The sequence below is a fragment of the Peromyscus leucopus genome, chromosome 1, assembly GCF_004664715.2.
Source record: "Peromyscus leucopus breed LL Stock chromosome 1, UCI_PerLeu_2.1, whole genome shotgun sequence".
Classification (NCBI taxonomy): domain Eukaryota; kingdom Metazoa; phylum Chordata; class Mammalia; order Rodentia; family Cricetidae; genus Peromyscus; species Peromyscus leucopus.
The window spans coordinates 147,931,866-147,952,081 of record NC_051063.1 but is presented as its reverse complement, the minus strand read 5'-3'; the positions used below and the strand labels follow the sequence as shown (position 1 = coordinate 147,952,081).

The 20,216-nt window shown below is 44.1% G+C and overlaps 1 protein-coding gene across 6 annotated transcripts in view; it reads right to left on the bottom strand.

Annotated features, from left to right (window-relative positions):
- Window positions 1–20,216, bottom strand: part of Tjp1 (tight junction protein 1) — a 259,549-nt gene that overhangs the window by 81,238 nt on the left and 158,095 nt on the right. Inside the window, exon 1 of one of the 6 annotated variants that reach the window (XM_037198861.1) lies at window positions 1,377–1,832. The exons of the other annotated variants lie outside the window; for them this stretch is intronic. Coding sequence (XP_037054756.1) covers window positions 1,377–1,403 — 27 coding nt within the window. The 5' untranslated portion in view covers window positions 1,404–1,832. Of the gene's footprint in view, window positions 1–1,376; window positions 1,833–20,216 lie in introns of those variants that run through there. 6 annotated transcript variants of the gene reach the window in all.

Genomic DNA, 20,216 nt, shown 5'->3' with positions numbered 1-20,216 from the left:
GAAAGGCTTTACCATGTTCCATAAAAACCTCAATATCATAATTTATGTGTAAATTTTAAATCACCTTGCCATAGCAAGCTATTGGAAACACTTCTCTTGTAATAACACTTTCCAAGTGTGTTGTCTTGAATAGCAAGTACCAGGGCTCACACTTTGAAACTAAGTGACATTCTGTGTAATAAGGCAACAAAGTCTTTCTTCCCAGGAAAGGAAGTCCCAGCAAAGGTAAATAACATGTTTTATAAGTAACAAATGTTGCACTGATTCTAGTTTTTGGACCCAGTCTTAACATTTAGATGGTTCATCAATGTACGTTCAAAAAAGATACAAACTAAATTATTCCTAAAGGAAGAATACTCCATTCCTTAAAATAATCTATTCAACTACTAACTGCTAACTACAGCCAGTCAAAAGACATGGTCCTGTTAAGAATTCAGACGCTTCCTTCATCTGCTCCCAAAGGTTAGGATTAAGTATTTCAAACAGAAAAATACATAAAATCACCACTTGTTTTAAACTGCATTTAAAGTAATAAATTTAAGGGAGTTTTTTTCCCACTCATCACATTTTGTATTCCTGTCATTGTTTAAAAGAGCAAGCACTTTTAAGATGTTTTAAAAGAATTAAATTGTACAAAAGAAGAGGAGTCTAACTCGTTTTTAAATTTTTTAGCTTAATGTAGTACTTAATAAGACATGTTGTGTCAAGAAACACACTTCAAAACACACAGGAAAAATGAATCGGGAAGTTGTTTTGTGCAGAATTCACCGGGTATTTTTTGTTGTTGTTTGAATCCATCTTACTGTCCATGTGTAGGGACACTTCTGTGATACTTCTGAAAAGTTGAAATTCAAGTGTTAAGAACTTTCCCCCTTCTGTTGCCTCACACAAATAATAAACCTCAAAATAAACCTTAGCTCCTCTCGAGCTGAGTGTTTTGCTGTCTCAAAGCTTTATCGCTGCCATGGCGCATACCGCAGCGGGTGACATCAGATCGAAACTACAGGGGTTTCGCCGGGTACCAACCACTCCTCCAGAGACAGCCCCGGCTACCCACCGGCCTGCCGCAGGTGACACCCCCGGGTCTCCGCGAACACGCTCTCGGGGACCTGAGAATCCGCACCCGGGGCGACTTTCCCAGGCGCGAGACCTGTTGCACGTCGCCTCGCAGCGCGAGCCGGAGCCAGGCACCGGCAGCCGTGCACCTGCCCCGGCGGCAGGCGCGCCCCCAGCCCGCCCTCCTCCCTCCCTCCCCGCCCCGCCACCGTCGCCCCCGGCTGCCGCCCGCGGGAGGGCGGGGCGAGGACCCCCCGCCGGTCCCCCCCGGTCCTCCCCGGCGCCCCGCCCGCAGCCCCGCGGGCCGTGAGCCCTCTCACCTTAGCGGCCGCGGCCCTGGCGGACATCTTGTCTCTCTCGGCGCCGCGCGAGGCTCCTCGGACCCGAAACTCCGCGCCGCCGGCCGGCCCGCCCGCTCCTCACGCCACCGTCCGCATAAACATCTCCCGGGGACGAGCGGGGCAGGGGCGGGGGCGGCCGGAAAGGCCCGGCCCACGGGGAGGGGATTCAAGTAGGACAAAAGTCCGGGAAGCGTCCGCCCCGCCCGGGCTTCTCCGCGGGGCACACCCGGCCGCCGGCTCGGCCTCCGCCGCCCTCGGCCCGCTCGCCGCCCCGCAGCACTGGGACCCCCGGCTTGTCCCCTCCGCCCTCGGGCGTCTCCTCAGACGCCTGCTCCCGCACCTAACTTCCCCGGAACGCGCGGCCGCCGAGAGACGTGCCGTCGGCGGGCAGAGCCGTCGCGGGCAACTCCGGCAGCCACGCAAAACCTGCCGGACCGGGCCACTGAGCATGCCCAGCCGGCGGGGGCCGGGGCCTCGGCGGGGGGCGGGGCCAGGCCGGGTCCGACCCCCGCGCGGAAGGAAAAGCTCAGCTCTCCAAGTAACTTGCTAGGCGGTTTCCGCTGCCGCGCGAACCATCCTGTGTGTGTTTTTTTTTTTATCAAGGATCCGGCAGAATTCGCCCCCGAGAACCACAAACCCTTGTGTGCCAAAGCTTTTCGACTCCCTACGGAGACTTGTCGACTCTTTCCTCAGCCAGCCTCCCCGCGATCAGTCCCACGCAGGAGTGTGGCAGGAAAGACGGGCCTGGCCAATACCTGACTGTGGTTTCCTTAACCTCGCAAGTAACAATGGTCACAACTGTCACCACGTGTCTGAGCATTGTTACCCTATTGAAGGGAGATGTGTTTTTGTTTAAAGTACATCAGAAGCGTTCTAGCAGGCTCAGAACTAGCCAACTGCCTTAAATAAACCAAGTTACAGATCTGGGCGCTGAGGGGAACAAGCATCCAGTGATAATCCCAGCCACTTTCTCCTGCCTCCCTACATTTTGGGCTATCAAGATTGCTGAGATTCTTGGTCCCTGAAGAGATAGATTAGGCTGCTTGCCTTTCTAAACCAAGCCCCCCAGCTCAAGCTGAACAGAAAAGGACATAAGTACACGCGGAGCTCACCATCCAGTTCAATGGGCCACTGTGCAAAACTTAGGCCAACTGTCTTGCTGAACAGGAAAAATGGGTAGAAAATAATTTTGAGCTTCATTAATTTACACTCTATAATGCAAAGTTCTTCACAAATATCAGAAATTTTTAGTAACATTAAATAATACCCTTCAAGTACCTAGTATAGTGCTACGATAGCCACGCAGGGTATGTGTGGAGGGGGGTGGGGCACAAACAGGGTTTTAAACAATAGTTTTTTTAGAATTCAACTGCATGACAAAATCAGACTTGATTCTAAGAAGTATCCGTATGACACATAAACACCAATTAAGGTTTCAAAGCCACACGTTTTACAACTCTAAGCTAGTTGAACTAGAAAAGAACATTGTGCAAACCAAACCCTATTTCTTGCCATGCATGAAAACAGTTAAAGTTGGTTTTTGTTTTAGTCGTTATTGCATGCGATTGTTTTAAAGACAAAGTGCCCTGTGTTCTCTTAAAAAGGGTGATTAAATTTTTCCTATGAGAAGACATCATTATAAAAAACTTAGGTGTGCTGTATTTTAGAAAGTGGTTATTGAAGGTCTTTCACATCGGTGCATTAATATTTAATAAGATATGCATTCTGCAAATGTGCCTAGAGGCGGGTAGGGTGTTTTGTGCCATAATCTTCACCTTTTCTCATTGGTCAATCTTCTATCAAGTCTCCCACTATGTAAGTTAAATGTTAGATCTCTGCAACTTGCCTCAAATTCAATATACCTGATCAATCTTATCTTTTCCATGGCTTTAAAAAAATTAAATCAAGTAAAAACATTTCACTTTCATAGTACTTTGCTTTAAAAAGTATATCAATTAAAAATGTCCAGTTAACGCAACAATTTAAAAACTTCCAATGGTATTTTGAATAGCTGGATTAAATTATCTAAATTGAACTGTATGATACACTAGGTAAGTTGAACAGATACTCTTAGTATCTAAACCAAACTATATTTGTGTATCTTCTCTAAATAGCAAGGGAAATTCTCATCATTTATAGAAATGAAGATGCCATAATGACACCTATTAATTTGTATGCTAATTAAAAATTAAGAAATAAAATCATTTTAAAGAAAACACTGTTGTCAGGAATCTAGCTCCGCCCTACAGTTTATTTGGGGGAAGGTGCTTCAATATGGAGTGGAGAGCATATAGCATAATCTCAGAGACACACCCTAAACTTTAACAAGAGTTTATCCACTGACCGAAAACGTTTTTAAATTATACCATGACATTAATGATTACAGATAGATGTGGCTACATTTCCTCTGGGTCTAAATCAAAAGAGAAAAATGCAAGTAAGTTAGAGAATCTCACTATGAGTTTCAAGAAAGTTCAACCAAGAATTTCCCTTTGTGTACAGATTTCTCTCTGATCTAATGCAAAGGAACAGGAAACTAGAAACCACAACACTCAGAAGCACAACTTCCTGTGGGATTTCTGGTGTCTGTGGTCAGAAAGAAAGAAGCACTAAGCATGCACAGTCTTTAGAAATCTTAGAATTACTTAGTAAAACAGCCTATGAACTATAGCTATGCTTACATTTTACATGTTTATTTTTGTTTCCACTGTAAAAAACAAAACAAACAACAATCTCTAAAAAGGCTATTTTAATGTTGCTTTTGGTAGGAGCTGTGTGTTTACTCTTGCAAAGGAAAGAGGAAATGTTGGGCACCATAAGGCGATCTTGATAACGCAACAGAAGGGAGTATATATATATAAAAAAACAACACTATTAACAGCTGGGTACCATCACTGAATGTTTTGACCAGACCATATCACTAAAGAGTGAATGGCTTCAGGACTTTCATATGTCACAAAGCAGAGCAATATGGGGAAGAAACTTTCTTTGACTTGTCAAGTTTCTAGAATCCTTAAACAAGCTGGGCATGGTGGTATATGCCTTTAACCCCAGCAGAGGACAGAGACTGGGGCAGGAGGAGCTCAGTGATTCTGAGGACTGCTTGTCTACATAGTGAGTTCCAGGACAGTCAGAGCTACACAGAGAGACCCATCTCAATACATACATACATACATACATACATACATACATACATACATCATACATACACATACATAAATACAGCTATCCGTTCTGATCTTTAGTTTACACTTAGTTATTTCTCTCTGTGTGTGTGTGTGTATATGTATGTATATATTTATTTGTTCGAGCACATGCATGTACATATGGAAGTGAGGACAACTTGGGGGTGGGGGAGTCAGTTCTTTCCTTCCACCAATTAGGTCCAGAGATCAAACTCAGGTCATTAGGGTTGGCACTTACCTGTGGAGTCCTTTCACCAGCCCTTATTTATCTTATTTGACAATAACATTATGAATTGTATTCTTAAAGTTAATGTATGTATATATATAACAATAAAATATAAAAATATTGTTAATGATTAATATGATTAATATTAATTGTACATATTAGCGTTTCACTGTGGCATTTCCATAAACGCACAGATTGTGCCTGTGCGGTATCTCCCCCCAGCTACCCTCTGTCATCCCTCCCTTGGTCATTTCACTTTTTTCACAGCTCATATAAACACTAAAATCGAATCTTTTTTTAAATTCTCTTCAGAATAAAAAAGAATCCTTCCGTACTAGGCTGTTCCAGACCACGTCTCAAAAACAAAAACACCCCTCCCTTGGAGCTGCCCTTCCTCCAACGGTGGCACTTTTTCTCTTGAGGTCCTGACCGGTCCACAAACAGACTCGAGAGGCCACAGCCATGCCATGCTGTGGCAGCTGCAGGCTGCCTGGCCAGCTCTGAGCAGCGTGTTGCGTTTCTTCACCTGTCCGTTGGGCCTCTTCTGAGCCCTCCTAATGGTTCACCTCTCTCCAGCCCAAGAGCCTTTGCTCCTAACCCCACTGGGAAAGGATGCTGATGAATGGAGACTCTTCCCTCCCTGCCAAGTCACTGAAAGCACCCTGAGTATCTCCTCTTCTTCTAATCCCCATCCCCGCAACCCCCGGGCTTGGGAAGCCCACCCTGCGCTCCTTTCCACTGTCTCCATTACCTTCAACTTCCTTTGACCAAACAATTCTACCTTCGAATCCAAGCTTCCTCTCGTGTCTCCCATCTAACATGCAGGAACAAAACACCCACTGATTCCCCCTGACCACCTTCAAAGGCTCACAACAGCTCACGTGGACAGGAGTCCAGGGCACAAGAGGCCTGTACTGGGGACGGGGTGGGGGCTTACGGTTTTGAATCTTCAGTTTCATTTGGGATCTGGATTTTGCAGACAGTGGAAGTCCCCCTCTGGACTTTGGGCCTCTGCTGTCACATCATCCTAGGGAAGGGTCTGGGCTACCAGCTACCTCACCTCAGGAAGTCTAGGCTGTTCCTCCCCCAACTGTGTGCCACTGCTTCAGCCTCTGGCAAGGACCTTAGCAAGGCGCAGGGGCTCCTGGGTGTACGGACAAGTACATCTGGCAGCACAAGGGTCTCAGGCAGGCAGTGCCACTTGGCGTCAGATGGGCAGCTGGTGAAAGGCTCGATCTCGGTTGGAAATGAACCTCTGACCCAGCCTAGTCTGAATAACCAAGCCATCTAGTCAAGGGAGCTAACATCCTCAGTATTTCCTCTTGGTAGGAGCAGCTGGCTGGTGACTCAATTTCTCCGTACCTAAAGCTCAGCAGGGCATTTTAAGGCCCTTGTGGAGGGGATCCCAGCAAGCCAGCAGGCCAAGCACACACACAGGGGGGAAGGGTCCGTGTGAAGGCCAGTGTTTCTTGCATGCCTCCCAGGCCAAGACTGGTTCTGTTCCTGGGCATGGGATCCCCACCAGCTCTTTCCAACCTTCCTAAGTGTGGCTGTGCTGGTCACTTCTGGTCAGGTTGAAGCATCCTCCAGGGTCAAGCCACAAAGTCTGAACTGTATCTACTCCTCATAGGATTTACACTTAAAAGTGGTGTTATACAAAATGAATGGTAAAATCTGTGCTAATATTTTACATTTTAAATTTCTCTTTACTTAGAATGACATTGATTAGCAAATAATTATGACAAATCATGATGGCAAGCACTGAAGGGAAAAACACCACCAGGTTTAGGCTGTAATTGATGGCTTTACTGGCACTTTTTCTTTGTGGGCAACAGGATCTGATTTTCATTTTTCATCAGCTTCCAGATACAGGTGTGGCTTATTCCACCTCTTCCTATAGATGCTTTTTGTTTGGTATCAAGCCTCTCCAGAGCTGCCCACAAGCTGTTTCTCTCTGTTAAGGCATGCCCAAATCGCCTGGATCTACCCTCCTCCTTAATTTCACAAATAATATACAGTTTTAAAATCCACTGTGCACACATTCCAGTTGCCCGTGAATACTATCATTTAAATCTAAATAGAAAGCTTGTCTCCAGACAGCTTTCTGTGCTTTGACGTGTGTGTGTGTGTGTGTGTGTGTGTGTGTGTGTGTAAACAGAGGCAGAGAAACAAATGAGAATACACACTTCTGTGTTCATTAGATAAACTACAGTCACTATTACTCTGAATTTCATCTATTTTCATTTAATATTAGTCTTGGTAATACGCTGAACAGTTGGCTTCATCATTTAAAATGGCTGTTTAGAGTCAGGCATGATGGTGCATGCCTATGTTCCCAGCACTCAGGGAGACTGAGGCAGATGGACTGTAAATTCAAGACATATCTGAGAACCAGTGAGACCTTGTCTCAAAAAGAAAAACTAACAGCTGGATGGTGGTGGTGCATGCCTTTAATCCCAGCACCCAGAGACAGATGGATCTCTGTGAGTTCAAGGCCAGCCTGGTCTACAGACCTAGCTCCAGGACAGTCAAGGCTATACAAAGAAATCCTGGAAAACCAAAAGAAAGAAAAACTAACAAAATAAATAAAATGTCTGTCCAATAATCTATACTGCAGGCATAGTATAGTTTCTCTAAGACAATTTCTGATATTATAATACTGCAATGATTTTTTTTTTTTGGTTTTTGTTTTTTTCAAGACAAGGTTTCTCTGTATAGCCTTGGCTGTCCTAGAAGTAGGTCTGTAGATCTGCTTTGCCTCTACCTCTCGAGTGCTGGGATTAAAGGCATGTGCCATCACCACCTGGCTTGAAAGTCTTATATTTGCTATTCAGACACATGTCCAAGTATTTCTCCAGGAAACAGAGGTCCAAACAGATTTGGGGGTTGAAGTATGGGCTTATGCAAAGATAAATAAAAATGGAGTTGGACGAGTGGTGTACTTCTGCAATCCTGGAAGCTGGAAAACTAAGGGAGAGGTCCTGGCCAGCCTGGACCCTGTCTCAAAAGAGAAAAGGGGGAGGGGGAGGGAGGGAAGGAGGAAGAAGAGAGATAAGCAGAGAGAGACAGACAGACAGAGAAACCATTTAACTGATATTGCCAACTGGCCCTCCAAGGAAAGCTGAACAATTTACCGTCTTTCCCTAAGTAAGCAGGTGAATTCCTGTTTAATCTTTTAAGTGTTTCTTCATCTAGTAATATAGTCCCTCATTGCCTGATATACTCCCCTCGTTGCCTTATTTGACTGCTTCTTTTACTGGTTCACCACGAAAGGATCCAAAATAGTGTCCTGTGTGTATTTTGCATTGAATGCATTCTGAATGCCCTCTCAATCTATTCCATGTACGCGTGTGTTAAAAGAAAACTACTGCAGAACTTTACAGCATGGGGAGTCCCTGGACATCTTGCAGGAGGACCCATTTTCCACTACCGTTAGCATCTTGCATGCCCCTATGTCTCTGAAACACTGGACATCTACTGGCTCACATTAGTACAACTAACTCAACTATATTGAGTTCTGCCAGTAAAACCTCCCACCACCCCACAGTGCTAGGAATTAAACACAGGGCCTCACACATGCTGAACACACACTCTACCACTGAATTCTTTTTTAGAGACTGTCTCGTGCATCCAAGGCTGCCTTGAACTCACCGTGGAGCAGAAGATGATCTCGAATTCCTGATCCTTCTGCCCACATCTCCCAACTGCTGAGATCACAACTGTGAGCCACCATGCCTGGTTTGAAAGTTAGCTCTTTAAAGGTCACTTACATCCTTCCAGTTTGTCAATTTCTCCTCCCCTCCAAATACTAGGACTTCTACTTCAAACATATTCGTTTTAACTCCCACATTCTTCACATGTTCAAGTGTGTGTGAACATCATGTGCGGGTTGAATGAGAATGGCCACCAGAGGCTCATACATTTGAATGCTTGTCCCCAACTAGTGGAACTACTTCAGTGGATTAGAAGGTGTGGCCTTGTCGGAGGAGGTGTGTCACTAGGGGCAGGCTTTGAGTCTTCAAAGGCCCACACTATTTCCAGTTAGTTCTCTCCCACACCTCGTGGTTCTGTCCCAAGATGTAATCTCAGCTGCTGCTCCAGTGCCATGCCTAAATGCCTGCTGCCATGCCCCAAAATGATGACTATGACTCATCCCCTGAAACTGTAAGCCCCCAATGAACTCTTTGTTCCATAAGTTGTCTTAGTTGTGGCGTCTATTCACTGCAATAATAACTAAGATACACCCAGTCAAGTCAGGCAGACTCTATTATCACAAAGTAGGAGACCAAGGAAAAGTATACATGCATATCCATATATTCTCATTCTCTCTCTCTAGATCTCTCTCATTCTGGGGGTCTCGCATAGCCCAGGTTGGCCTTGGACTTTCTATGTAGTGGGGGAATAACCGGGAACTTGTGAGCTTCCCACCTCTACCTCTCAAGTATGGGGATTACAGGCCTGTGCCACCATACTTTGCTAGGCACATTTTTTATTATGCTGGAGGACTATTTTCCCTCAGTCTCCTCTTTGTGAAAGAACTGCCATGAGACTCTTTTTGGGCTTCACACACTAATGGATGTGAGAATAAACCATCCACATGTCTCTACTTTTAAGTGTGTCCTCCAAAGGTGGCAGAAAGAATCCAAGTCATTGGATTAGTGGAGATCAAGCAGCTACTCAATGTCTCCAAAGAGGCCCACACAAATACTGTCAGCTTGTGGCACTGCCAGGAGGAGGTAGAGGTCTAACTGGCAGAGGTCAGGTCAGGGGGTGTGCCCTGGAAGGAAATATTGAGTTTCAGTGCCTCCCTGCCTTTTTCTGTCCTTGCCAAAACCAAATTTGGAAAGAAAATCTAATATCTTCGGTGACCTAGCCATGCACGGAAGAGGTTTCCAGTGACCGCAGCATATTCTAAGAAAAAAAGCCCTGGAAGGGAACCATGAAAGTCATTCAGTGGTCTGATGTTAACAACAGCAACAGCACTATGCTGAAACCATTGTATAATTGTGTGCATTAATATACACTTGAATATTCATCAGTATATTTCTAACAACTGTACATATTAGCATATATGCATATATTTAACCCATTATCATTATCAACACAGACCATTATTTGTTTGTTTGTTTTTTGAAACAGAGTCTCACTCTGTAGTAGAGACTGACTGTATAGCCTAGAATGGCCCTGAGTACATGGTAATCCTTCTGCTTCAACCTCCCAAATGCTGGCATTAGAGATGTAAGCCACCACACTCTACTCACATACAAATTTATAATGTTAGCATTGCTATAGTATACAATCCTCATGAAGCTAAACATAAATACAGAATAATTTCAAATTAATAATGCTAATACTATATATTTTTGTGCATGCTAATAATGACAATGTTGTATCTGTTATAATATTCGTACATATTAGTGCATGTTAACATGTTAGAAACTGATACTTTAACAACGGAAAGAGAAAAAAAGTATAAAATAAAAAAAATTAAAGGAACATTTTACAATTGTAATTCAACTACTGAATTTTTCAAAGGAGCCCTTCTAAAAGGGCTCTGGCCACTGAGAAGGGCCTAGAAATAACAACAGCTGAACAGCAATGGGCACTCAGAAACTGTACTGTCATTTCCAGGCAGGAACAGGCACTTAGAAGTCTAGGTCAAGCTGGGCAGCAGTGGCGCACGCCTTTAATCCCAGCACTTGGGAGGTAGAGCCAGGTGGATCTCTGTGAGTTCGAGGCCAGCCTGGTTCTACAGAGCAAGATCCAGGACAGGCATCAAAACTACACGGAGAAACCCTGTCTTGAAAAAACCAAAAATAAATAAATAAATAAAATTAAAAAAAAAAAGTCTAGGTCAAGGAATAGGCAAGTTTCAGAAAACAGGAAAGAAGGTTCTCAAGTAGCAGTGTGTCAAAGGAGACAGAGACCAGGAAGCAGCTCCAGGGCCAAAGATGATCCATGAGATAGGAAGAAAGAAAAGGAGGAAAGAGGCAGGGGGTGGAGCGGTGGGGAGTGAGAGGAAGGGATGAGGCAGACAAAGGAGTGAAAGAAGAAAGAATAAACACCAAATATCTAAACTCACAAGTTCACCATTGGGGGGGGGATGCAAGAGGGAAAGGCCCTGTGCACATGGGGACCCCAACTTCTCACTCTGTAAACTGTCCAATGAAAGGGATGATGTGTTTTGTGCGTGCGTTTTATTTCAGCTCAACATGGAACTATACATAAGGAGGCAATGTCCCTCCTGGAACTCTACCTAAGAAGTGTGACGTTGGGATAGCAAAACATCACCCTGGACCCTCCCAGACTGGGGCCACCATCATCCAAGCATGGAAGAGCCACTCACATACTCCCAGCATGGCTCAAAGGCAAACTTGTATGTGTCCTATAGGAGACATCTGGAAACACCCAGTGCTATCTACAAAGAAGTCTTGCTTCCCTCAAAAAACGTAATCTGAATGGACTCTGGCCTAGAAGGCTATCTTGTATTGACAGAAATAGAGGTGATGGAGGAGCAAGCCAATGACACACAAGAAGCAAACAAATGTGGGCGGTTCTCTGGAAAGAGGGTATTTTCTAAACCAACCAGTGGAAAAGAGAAGTGCAAAGAAAGGGCTAGGAATGCAGCTGAGTTGGTAGAAGGCTTACCTAGCAGGCATGAAGCCCTGGGTTCGGTCCCCAGCACTGCATCAACCAGCTGCCACAGCACACATGGGTAATTCCAACGCTCGGGAGGGAAGTGGAAGCAGGAAGAGCAGATGTTCAAGGTCATCCTTGGGTACAAAGTGAACTAGAGGCTAGTCTGGGCTACATGAAATTCTGTGAAAGAAAGAATGAAGGTCTGTGGGGAGTTGAGATGATAGAGGGGAAAAAGAAAGAAAAGCAAGCAAGTAGGATCTTATGCAAGTTCTTCAAATCTACGTACTTTTAGAAGACATTGATGGCTGGGAATAAATGGTTATGGACTGGTTGGATAATGTCAAATGTAACGGTGGTTTCACAGCTTCCTCCAAGTGATGGTGTACCAGAAACTCAGGGGCGGCCTTTATCTTTCTTTTTACTCTAGGGTATGTTGAGTGTTGGTATACATATGGCTTTTTTTTAATGATGGAAAGTAACAAAGGCATAAAAATAGAAAAATGTCTGTCTGGTAAGACAGAGAGATTGTAAATGATGGTCACAAGTTCTTCCCACCCCAGACTGGATAGGCCAGAGGGCAGTCTTTTCTTCTAGCCTTTGCATTTGGGTGTGGTGTGGCCTGCTTTGGTGAAAGGACAAATGAGACAAGCAGAGGCTTGAACAGAACCTGATGCCTGCCATGCTGAGAACCCTGAGCCTACCGTAGGAGCCTGCTGGAGAGATCACATAGAAAAGAAATGAGATGCCCTGGCTAAAATCTGCCAAACTCTTGAAATTCAAGTAAAGGAATGCTATAGTATCAAGTTCCAGCCAAGTCACACTGCCTGCATCTGCATGAGTGAGCCCAGACAAATCTAACCAAAGAACCACTCAGCAGATCTTAGATGTTTGCCAGCCTACAGAATCATCACTGCTTAAAAAAAAAAAAAAAAAAAAAAAGAGGCCAACCATTGAAGTGTTTTGTTACACAGCAACAACTAACTGATACATATGACAAAACTACATACACATATATACAGATATTCAAGATACTAGCTTCTCAGCACTGTGGGATATATTGCATGAGGGTTTCTGAATGGAATGTCATAACACTGGAAAACAGTATAGAAGGAAACTTCTCTCAAGACAATGGAAAGCTTAGAAATGGCCTGACTCTAGCTCTCATCAACCAGATGCTAGAGAAATGTTCTTTGTGGTTGTAGGCAGTTGACCCTGCCTTTCTTCCCTGACAGAATTCTGTATCTCTGTATCCCAAGTATACAGCACATGGAAAGCGCCCACCCAGAGGCAGCTCACCTTCCTTGATCTATTGTGCTAGGCACATACTCAGCAGACCAGGCACTGTCCAACAGAGAACGTGTGCCTCTGCATGCCTTCATTTGTGTGTGTGTGTGTGTGTGTGTATACACACACACACACACACACTACACACATTCAAGCTCTAAAGATTAATTAGAAAGGGGTAAAACGAACCAGAGGTGCAAAAGTCACTGAAGTGCACATGGCTGCTGTGCTTAAAGCTATTTCAATAGAAGAAAATGATTTAAAAAAAAAAAAGTTTTCCTATAAGCATAAGCCAGGTGGTGGTGGCATACACTTTTAATCCTGGCTCTTGGGAGGCAGGGCAGGCAAATGTCTTGAGTTCAAGGCCACCCTGGTCTACATACAGAGCAAGTTCCAGGACAGCCAGGGCTACTCTGTCAGAGAAACCTTGTCTCAAACACACACACACACACACACACACACACACACACACACACACACACACACACACACACACTCGGGCTGGGGAGATGACTCAGAAGTTAAGAGCAAAGACTGCTTTTCCAGAGGACCCAGGTTCAATTCCCAGCACCCACATGGCAGCTCACAACTGTCTGTAACTCCAAGATCTGATACCTTCACACAGAAATATATGCAGGCAAAACACCAATGCACATAAAATAAAAATAAATTTTTTTTAAACCTGATCAATTCAGCTGATTGAGTAACTTTAAAAATCTCCTTATGTGGCCTGTTATGCTCATTTTATCTCATTAGCAGAATACTGGATTAATAAAAGACAAAATCCAAGGAGGTTAAAATGGTTTTCCATAGTCAAGCAGCGGTGGTGCACGCCTTGAATCCCAGCACTGGGGAGGCAGAGGTAGGCAGATCTGAGTTAAAGGCTAGCCTAGTCTACAGAGTGAGTTCCAGGATGGCCAGGGCTGTTACACAGAGAAACCCTGCCTGAAACATACAGACACAGACACACAGACACACAGACACACAGAGACACACACAGACACACACACACACACAGACAACACACACACAGACACACACACACACACACGCACACACACACACACACACACACACACACACGCATGCACGCCATACACATTTTTTCTGTAAAAGCAGCTAATTGTTTGGAAAATATTCTCCAGCCAGTTTGGTACTTTAATTTTTTTTATGAATATGGCTATTTTCTACACGAGATTACTGTTTGTACAAATGCCACCCACATTTTAAAACTAATTTACCCAATCTCTTCTTTTATATTTTTGGAGTTACAGAATAATTTTCATGTAATGCAAGAGAATCATTTTATACTACTTTGCACTAACTAATATTTAGCAAATGTCATAAATGCCTTTTCAGGTGACAAGTTTGCAAGTTTAATAACTATTTTGAGAGAATGGACTTCAAAAGCCAGTTATTAGCGACGGCATCATTATCTGTGAAACTAAATTCAAACAGACAAATGAAAACTTTAGGCTTTCTGGTACACCAGAAATGAGGACACCCCAAGACTCCTTCTTCAGGGGGACACTTCCGTCTTCCTGCTCCTGGGAGAACACAAAGCCAAGGAAGGCTGGCGGGTCCATTGTCCTCCTACCACTAAAATAATGTTTTCAGTTAACAAAGTGTGGAAACACATGGCGAAGGCATCAGTTGGAATGAGATGGAAATAAGCTGGGGTGGGGGAGGGGTGTCTTTGGGGAATACCAAGGTCCTCATCTGCAGAGCAGAAGGTTATGAGAGGAGCTGGGGTGGCGTGGGCTGTATGGACACCAGGAGCTTTCCAGCTACAACACCCAGAGCAGCCTTGAATGCTTAATACTGGGGGCTTTTCACCTGCTCACTTCATGGCCAGTGTGGGTGAGGCTATCTCTAAGGTTATTTGTAAACCTTACCAGTTTTGCAAAGCTGCATATTATAAAACTGTGTATTTTGTTGCCAAGAAAATATCTAATTTTAAAGATGATTCATAGGCACCATAATGAACTACATGAAAATAAAAAGTTTTATGAAAGCTGGGGAAATTTAAACACACACACACACACACACACACACACACACACACACACACACACACATACAGCTGAGTTGAAGTCCAGCGTGCAGGAGTGTTTTGAAAGGGTGTGGCTTCCTGGCTCTCGATTGTTTGGAAACATTCTAACAAAGCCAAATTCATTTCTCTGATATCCTGAACACACTAGGAGTGGCTTCCTAAAATAGCATAAACTAAACTATTCCTATATGTAGAATCGGCTCCAGCCGACTGAGAAATGTGGTAAACACCTAAAGGATTTCCAACCCAGATCCTCTATTCCATTTCAGAGGTCTCCACAGCTAGCAGAAACCAGAAATGTAGCAACCCTCTGGATACTTTTCATTCAATCCCATTCATTCATTCATCTGCTCAGTGGATCTATATGTACTTTTAATTCTGGGCAGGAAATGGTTTTTTTCTCAATCTGTCTGAGCTTCCTCTTACTTACTGCAACCTCTCCTCCTCCCACGCCTGTCTCCGACTGCAATGCTGCCTTCTCGATATTCAGGAACCTGTAAATTGGGAACTAAATGTAACGATCTCTGAAAGAGGGAAGGCACACGCTCCTTAGACCAGAGCCCCATACTGTGTCTTAGCTGCTTGGCTCCTCACAATCCGTCTCCACAAGACAGAGCCAGGTCATTCAGAGGTGGATCCGGAGCCAGGGCCCGCTGGGTTGACCTGGTGCCTTCTGCCCTTAAGCTATTGATGGCCTGGCCACCTCTCAGAGCCAACTCAGGGCAGTGCAGTCACAAGCAAAAAGGCATGATGACACAGCACTGCTGCTGTGTCCCTCAAAATCCAAGCATTGTAACTTAGTCACCAAGGTGACAGTTTGAAGAGGTGGTGAAGTCATCAAGGTGGAACCCTCACAAACAAAATTAGGGACCTGATGACAAGAATGAGCTCTCTTTTGCTTTCCATTTCTTCCTCCCCTCCAGAGGATCCAGCCACAAGGTGCCACCATGGAAGGAGAAAGCAGCCCATACCTGTCACTGAAACCTGCCAGGCCCCTTGATCTTGGGTTTCCCAGAATACAGAACTGTGAGAAATAAACTTCTGTTGTTTATAAACCTCTTGCTTTGTGGAATTTTGTTACAGCAACACTCACAAGTAAAGGAACATATTGCTGCTTAAACAAAAAAGTAACATGCGAAACGATTGATCATTTTCCACTATTTCCCTTTCTGTTACACAAACGTAATTATTTAAACACAACAAAAACAGAACTGGAGATCAAAGGCAGGTAACAGTAATTAGAACTAATTAAATAATATGTGAAAAACAATATTTTTAAATATTCCTAATTCTCTGATACAGCAATTTATTTTAACTCCTTTTTTTTAAATGGCACAGACTATTTAAATTCTGTTGGCTTTGTATTTACATAAATGTTAAGACCTTTAAAAGAAAAACAAACGCATGAATAATGAAAGAGATGCTGTCTATTTTTAATAACATCAAGGAAAAAATGTCCTGCTTGCTTTCACTCCCTATAAGGTAACACGTGTCCCAGCCTCCTTCCCCAGTATACTGTTCTGAGCTGCCTGTCGTAATTAAGGCCTCTTTTTTCATTTCCGTGGAGGTAAAACTGACCACAGTTACACAGCCTGCTCCCTTTGACACAAAACTCTGCTGTTCTCCAGGCCACTGGACACTGATCTGCTGGTGTCTCTCCAATGTGATAACATCAAGCTAACACCCTTTCAAAAAGGCTGAGTGTGTAACTCCTTTAATTTCCTTATTAGTTTGAAGGTTTGCAAGCTTGAGAATTTGCTTTCAAGTCCGCAAAAACTGCTCACTTTGAACCCAGGCGCTTTTCTTTGATTTGCATCTATCTACTGTTGTTGTTGTTGTTTTGTTTTGTTGTATTGCTTTGTTTTTTGAGATAGGATTTCCCTGTGCAGCTCTGGCTGTCCTGGAACTCACTCTGTAGACCAGGCTGGCCTCAAACTCAGAGATCCGCCTGCTTCTGCCTCCATAGTGCAGGGATTAAAGGTGTGCACCACCACCACCACCACCACCACCACCACCACACCACCACCACCACCACCACCACCACTATCACCACCACCACCACCCACTTATCTATTGTTTGCTAAAACTTTTTAGAACACTTGTAGATTATGAAATGTGGCTGAGAAACATACAAGAAGTCTCATATCCCTTGTTCTCAGCCTCCTCCAGCATTAACAACTCTACAACTCCACCAAAACTAAGACATTGTTGAGCACAGTGATGCACACTTTTAATCCCAGCACTCGGGAGGTGGAGGCAGAGATAGGATTAGGAGTTCAAGGCCAGCCTGGGCTAAATAACCAAATTTCAAAATAACAAAACTAAAAAATACCAACAACAAACCCCCAAGAAACTGACATTGGTACAATCCAAATACAGTATGATACAATCCAAATATAGCATTCAGATTTCTCTATCACATGAGTTTCTCTCCATGTGTGTATCTATGCAACTTTATAACATGTAGTCTTATGCAACCACTACCACGACCAGCCAACAAGATACTCAACGCTCAACCATCAGCAGACTCTCTTGTGTGGCCTCTTGCAGCCACACCCATCAATTTACCCCATCCTAACCCCTGGGAACTACTAATCTGTTCTCATGGTATGTAATTATGGGAACTCATTAATGTTATATAAATGAAATCATGTAGTAGTATGTCACCCTGTGGAATTGGCCTTTTTTTCCACTCAGCATAATTTCTTTGCGGTTTGAACAAGTAGCTACAAGCATTGGCCGTTTTTCTTCTTATCAGAGCAGGGTTCTATGATAGGGGTGTTTCATAGCTGGATTAACTATTTGCCCATGGAGAGACATTTGAGGAGTTTTGAAAGTTTTTTTTTTTTATTATTATGAACAATACCAATGAATGTGCCCACCAAATCCACCATGAAAACCACTCTTCATTTATACTGAACGAATGCTCAAGAAGTCCAATTCCGAGGTATCTTATAAATCCACCGTTAGTTTTGAAAGGAAATTGTTTTCTATCTAGATTCTCTGTCCCACTTGCTGCTCCTACTAGCAAGGCAGAGGTGGCCCAGTTTCCCTGTATCTGTGATGGCTAGTCATAGTTGTTAACTTGACATGCCTGGGAAGAGGGAACCTCAGTTGAGGAATTGCCTCTATCAGACTGGCCTATAGGCATTTCTGTGGGACATTTTCTTCATTGATGATTGATATGGAAGGGTCTGGCCTGCTGTGGGTAGCAGCATGCCTACTAAGGTGGGCCTGCGCTGTATAATAAAGGTAGGTAGGATGTGAGGGCGATCTGGCTGTGACATCTGTCACCCCACTGATCGCCAGGGTTGATTTGGCTGATCTGGCTGGCTTGGCAGGTGTCCCCTTCCTCCCTCACCGCTCCATGTGAGTCCCTCCCGAAGCTGCTGCGTGCTCAACTGAAGAGGCAACCTTCACCAAATAGAGGAGGACCGGTCTTCGGTCAAGGGTATACAAGTAGCTGTGCTCTCCTGCGAGAACCTCCAAACAAGCTCTCAAAGTAGGTGAACCGGATCCTGGAAATAAGTAGTAAGCAGGGTTCTTCCAAGGTCTCTACTTCAGTTCCTGCCTCCAAGTTCTGCCTGGAGTGCCAGCCTGGCTTCCCTTGAGGATGGACTCGAACTCGTTAAGCCAAAGAAACCCTTTCTTCTCCCAAGTTGCTTGCGGTCAGAATCGTATCAGAGCAACAGAATGCACGCAAACTAGAACGGAGTCTTTGTGAGCACATGGAGATACCAATACTTTTCCATTTTCTGGTTGGTATGCAGTGATACCTGGAGTTCACTTTGCGTGTTTTTGATAGGTTCACTACCACTTGTAAATTCCCTTCAGTGATGTCTCTCTGTCTTTTGTTCATCTTCTAATAGGACTGTTTGTTTTTCATCACTGGAACGCACTTAGTCTATATACACAAACTTTTGTCAGATATGCAACATGAAAACAGTTTCTCCCATCTACAGGCTGTGCTTCCATGCTCTTGGCATGTGTGTGTGTTATGTACATCTCCTACTGATCAATTTCAGTATCTTGCCTTTGACATCACCCCCAAGCACTCCTCGCCCCCTTCTAACTACTGCAGACTTTCTGTGGTTTTCCCCTAGGATTGCTAGAGTTTTGCATTTTACATTTCAGTTTTTCCATCAACTTAAAAACATTCTTGGTGTTAAGTTAAACCTCCCTTTCTTGGGGAGAGTGGTTTTAAGTCAATATAATTTCGACATTAAACAAAAACAAACAAACAAACAACCCCAATGTTGTAGTTTCGTTGAGGAAGCACAAGTTAACAGAAATTCTAGTTTTTTGAAACTGGGGGAAAAAATCTGGAAAAGTATTATCTCAAAACACAAATGTCCATGTGAATTTTTGTCACACATATGACATCAAACATTTTGGATGCAGTCACCTTGTCCCTCTCCAGCTCCTCATCATCAGTCACTTCAGGACAGCCACCAGCCTTGTTTACTGTACTTCTTTCCTCCACGTTCACCCTAAATGGACCTTTAAGTTGCCTAACACTCTGTAAAGACATGATGTGATGACAAACCAACATTTTAGAGTCATGAAAATGGTGGTTATCTTCTTCTCTCGCTATGAAGTCAAATATTTCAGGTCCTGCTTCCGCACACTTCCAGGAAACTAAGGAGCCGGAGCTCGCATGGAGAAAATCTCATTGCTGAGTTTAAACAAACTAGGCCCTTCTTAAGCATGCCATGTTTGAGAGGAACAAGGCATTTAGTGGGTAAGGTCATTGCAGCTCCTTGAAAGACAGTGACAGATGAGATAGAATTTCCAAATTTACATGTGTATCGTCTGCTGAGTCTTCAGAGGCACGAGCAAAGTTCATTCGTGTTTGGGCAAGATTTTAACAACCTTTTTCCTGTACGTTCTCCAAGACTTCATCAAAATCAGCATCAAAACTGGAGAGACATCTGACATATCATTTCCCAAGTCAAAAGCCCTCAGAGACAGGACAGGGTGTTTCTGTTGTTAGGACACAGTAGCAAGCAGTGTCCCTAGAAAGTGTCACACAACCGGCTGCCATCAGGGGCCGAGCTATGTTTACATAGAGTTCTTCCTGTGCTGTCCCGGGGCACTCTCTGCAACCTCTGAAGCATTCAGGGTAATTTTTTTCTCAACCCCACAGCAGAAGAAGGTATATGAGATGGAAGTGCGATCCATCCAACCCCTCCGACATCGGTCATTCACTTCCCTGATCCAGTGTGTGCCCCCTTGCATCTGTCGTTAGAACACAGTCATTCAGCCTTCAGTGAGGTCTGGGTCCTGTTGGCCTGGGTATGATCACCGTCAGTTAATTACCTGAACTCCTAAAACCATGGTCAGAATACCCACTTGTCAGAGAACCCAGGCCCACCCAGTAACCAACCAGGCTCTAAGCAGAGAAGGCTTTAAGCATGACGAGAACACATCCA